General features: G+C 40.1%; 1 protein-coding gene across 1 annotated transcript in view; it reads right to left on the bottom strand.

Moving 5' to 3' along the window:
• Window positions 1–1,391: 1,391 nt before the first annotated feature.
• Rab33a (RAB33A, member RAS oncogene family) overlaps window positions 1,392–4,581 on the bottom strand; it is an 11,614-nt gene continuing 8,424 nt past the window's right edge. The window contains exon 2 of the mRNA XM_021188286.2: window positions 1,392–1,983. Within this exon, the coding sequence (XP_021043945.1) occupies window positions 1,528–1,983 (456 nt within the window). The 3' untranslated portion in view covers window positions 1,392–1,527. The remainder of the gene's footprint in view (window positions 1,984–4,581) is intronic.

Raw genomic sequence — 4,581 nt, 5'->3', positions numbered from 1 at the left:
CACAAACCCAGGGGGTACTAGTTAGTTCCTGTTGTTGTTCCACCTACAGGGTTGCAGCCCCCTTCAGGTACTTGGGTACTTTCTCTAGTTCCTCCATTGAATACCCTACTTTAACTTAGCATGCAAATAAATTCATGGGCTGGAGAGATGGCTCAGTGGATAAAGGTGCTTGCTCCCAAGTCTGATGATGTGACTTTCAATTCATTGTGGCAGGAGACAATCAACTCCTGCAGGCTGTCCTGTGACTTCCACACACATTCTGGCATGCTATGCCACTCCCCCCACACAAATAAATAAATAAATAAAATTAAATTAAAACAAGATAAATACATTTATTTTTTTCTAGGACCAGTCACTGGTGTTGAGTGTACAGTGTTCTACATTCTTACAATATAACCCTATACTCACTGTTGTCTGATTCTTTTTTATTGGTTTTTTGACACAGGGTTTCCTCTGGGTAACAGCCCTAGGCTGCCTTGGAACTTGCTCTGTAGAATAGGCTGGCCTTAAAGTCACAGAACTCTGCCTGCTTCTGCCTGCCTCCCGAGTGCTGGAATTAAAGGTGTGCTCACCACTGCCCGGCTTAATTCTATTATTTTTTAAAGATTTATTTTATGTGTGTGAATGTTTTGTATGTATGTGCACCACGTGTCAGGAGATCAGAATTGGGCATGACTTCCTTGAAAATGAACCCACAACCAGATGTGAGCCATGACACAGATGCTGGGAATTGAACCTGGGTCCTCAGCAAGAACAGCAAGGACTTTTCATCACTGTACCATCTCACCAGCCCCAGTTGTTGAAGTTTTGTGTCTAAGTAATTGCATTATTCTGTAACTGGGTCATGGGGCCTTTGGACAGGATGTGTCTTCCTGTGACACATATTCTATGGGATTCTTTGCATAATATGTATATATTAGACCGACAGGGAATAAAAAAAATCAATTTCTCATGATGAAATGTGTGGGGAATGGGATTTTTGTGAAAGAACTGGGGATGTGAAGCGGCTTCTTTTTACAATTTAGAAAAGGAAGCAAGACATCCAAGACACATACCTTGGAAATACGGGAAATGTTAAATCCACGCATGCCTTTAATCCCAGCACTTGGGGGGTGGGACAGAGCCAGGCAGATCTCTGAGTTCAAAGCCAGCCTGGTCTATAGAGTGAGTTCCAGGACAGCCAGGGCTACACAGGGAAACCCTGTCTTGGGGAAAAACAAACAAACATGCAAACAGACCAACAAAAGACTTTTGACTGTCAAAACCCTCCTCTGTGGGTGGGGATGTAGCTCAGTGATGGTGCTTTTTATTATTAAGATACGAGGCCCTGGCTTCTAGTGTCAGCATTCCAAAAAAAAAAAGTCTTCCTGGAAGAAAGCAAGACACAAAGCCACGTGATAATCTATACAAATTTTATTTTGATATTCGTTTGTATGGAAACAAGCAGGTGTAGGCATTATGCAGGCACAGAAAAAAGGGAAAGGAAAAACTCCAGTGCTAATTCTCGCATATTGACACCATTTGGCTTCAACAGGGACAGGAGGCTTTACCGTTAGCCTCTTGTGAGAACTCCAGTTTCTGCACCTTGCCTTGCTGCCTCTCAGCATCACGGTACAAGAGGGATTTCTGGGCCTTCAGTCGGCAAGCCAGGCACATGAAGATCGACTCCACATTCTGGCTTTCTTTGGGGTCCTTGGCTGATGTTTCAAACAAGAGCATGTTGTGAGCGTCAGCAAATTTCAGGGCTAAGTTGGAGGGTACCTGGATCTGTTCCCTCAAGTCACACTTGTTACCCACAAGCACCTTGGGGACGAGTGGGGGCACAGCATGCCCGTTGCATTCCTGGATCCACATTTTTAAGTTGGTGAAGGAGGTCATCTTGGTGACGTCATAGACAAAGACCACAGCATGCACGTTGCGGTAGTAATGCTCAACCATGCTTTTACGGAAGCGTTCTTGGCCTGCCGTGTCCCACACCTGAACCTGCAACAAAAGCCCATATATAAAATCAGAAAAGGAAACAAGAGAAAAGGCATTGTCTGAGCTAGCCAGTGATGGCACATGCCTTTAATCTTAGCAGCGGAGAGCCAGAGATGGATGAATCTCTGGGAGTTCAAGGCCAGCCTGATCTACTGAGTTCCAGAACAGCCAGGGATGTTACACAGAGGAAACCCTGTCTCAAAACAAACAAACAAACAAACAAACAAAAAAACCACAAAAAAACCAAACAAATGCATAATCTTTAAAACATTAGAAAATGAGGTTACAAGTCCTGATATAACATGTACTTCTTGACGTATTAGCAATATAGACCCCAGAGAGAAGTTTTATGGTTTGCTAAGTGTTTTTTTTTTTTTTCTGGATGAAAATACTGAGTGAAAAGTTTAAAGGGTTGTAGTATAAAAATAGTACACAAGAGCTGGAGAGTTGACTCCGTGGTTAATAGCACTTGTTGAAGAGGTCCCAAGCACACATAAGGTCCCAAATCTGTTTGATTCCTAGCACCCATAAGGTAACTAATTCACAACTGCCTGTAACTACAGTCCCAGGGGATTGGATGCCCTCTTCTGACCTTGGCTAGCCCTGGGCATACACATAGTGCACTTCACATATATGCAAGGAAAACATTCATACACATAAAACAATCAGTTAAAAATCATTAAAAAATATACCCAAGCAGGTCAAATTTCCTGGAGGGCAATATGACAATTTTATCAATAATCTTTAAAATGTCCACGACTCTTAAGACATAATCCTGCTTTCAGGAATCTATACAAAAGGCATTGAAAAGATGCTCTCAAATTCTGTGAAAATATCTTCATCACAGTGTTACTGCTCCTGAAGGAAACAATGGTCACTGGGAGAGGAATAGCGTGTACACATACACACACACACACACACACACACACACACACACACACAGAGGAATGCTTGCCCCAGTTCACACCTGCAATTATAGCAATTCCTGCTATCCGTGAGAGTTAGGCAAAAAGACTGCTGAGAGTTCGAGACTAGCTGGGCTACATGACAAAACCCTGTCTTAAAAGACCAGAGAGGCTCAGCGGTTAAGAGCACTGGTTGCTCTTCCAGAGGTCCTGAGTTCAATTTCCAGCAACCACATGGTGGCTCATAACCATCTGTAATCAGGATCCAATACCCTCTTCTGGTGTGTCTGAAGACAGTGTACTCACATGCGTTAAATAAATAAATAAATAAATAAATACAAGAGAGACAAAATGAGAAAGAGAGAAAACAAGATAAAAGAACATTTCAGGGATGGTGTGCTCCTCAAATTTTAACCAATCCCAAACCTGCTTCATATGACATAGTCTCAATTTCCAAAAAGCATATAACATAAACATATTTGTAGAAAAGTCTAGAATTATATATATCAGAATGGTAATGGCTATTTGAATACAGGAAATATTTATTTTCTTTGTTTTCTTTGCTGCTATTGTTTGGAGACAGGCTTCCCACTTGCTATATAGCTCAAGCTAGTCCCAAACTAGTGCTCCTACTACCTGACCTTTCTGGATTATAGGCAACCTCTTCCCTAACTTTGCATTATAAGAAACACTGACTCCAGCTAGCTGAAGCTACAGAGCAAGTTCTGGGCTCCTATGAGAACCTACTTTCCTCCCATCAGAAAAGCAAAATTAGTGTTTAAAGTCTCATCATTGAGCCTTATTTATTTATTTATTTATTTATTTATTTATTTATTTATTTGAAATCTCATTATGTAGCATAGGCTGACTTCAAATCCATGATCTTCCTGTCTCAGACAACCTGGGGCTGGAATTATATGTTTGAGCCACCATGCTTGTTTTTCAATTTATTTTTAAATTTACTTCTTTGTTATGTAAAAGATAATTAAATCTGATCTATTTTTCTTCTGCTTCTTGGCTTTTGGGATAAAGGCCAACTTATGAAGAAAAAAATCTGGTATCAATACCATATGCACAGACATAGTTCTCAGGGGGATTACTCTGGGAGTCAACATATATTCAAGTTCAATTTTATTTTCTGTAATGTATACAAGGTCTGGGACAACAGACATTCATGCTCAGAATGATGATCTCAAGACCTTATAAAATTTTCAGTTAAGAAACAAAATTCTTTTTATGGCCACTAATTTGACTACTGTAATTTTCAAATGAAGCTTATAGTCTTTATTTGGAATTAGCAGTCAGTGAGTATAATCTTTGGAATATAATCGAATCTCTTTGATGACTGAAGATCTCATAAAGCCATCATTCTGGACATCAGTTTTCATTGTCCAGGCTCTCCTTCTTCACCCTCCAAGATCTTCTTTTTTTTCTAATTTTTTTTCAAGACAGGGTTTCTCTGTGTAGCCTTGCCTGTCCTGGAACTTACTCTGTAGACCAGGCTGGCCTCAAACTCAAAAATCTGCCTACCTCTGCCTCCCAAGTGCTGGGATTAAAGACATGTGCCACCATGTCTGGTTCAAACTTTTTTTTTTTTTAATATTTAAAGACTTTATTCATTCATTTATTTATCTATTTATTTATTTATCTATTTATTTATTTGCATCTTATGTGTATGAATGTGTACACCACATGA

The sequence above is a fragment of the Mus pahari genome, chromosome X, assembly GCF_900095145.1.
Source record: "Mus pahari chromosome X, PAHARI_EIJ_v1.1, whole genome shotgun sequence".
Taxonomy (NCBI): domain Eukaryota; kingdom Metazoa; phylum Chordata; class Mammalia; order Rodentia; family Muridae; genus Mus; species Mus pahari.
Note: the sequence above shows the minus strand (reverse complement) of the source record. Positions and strands in the feature narration are given on the sequence as shown.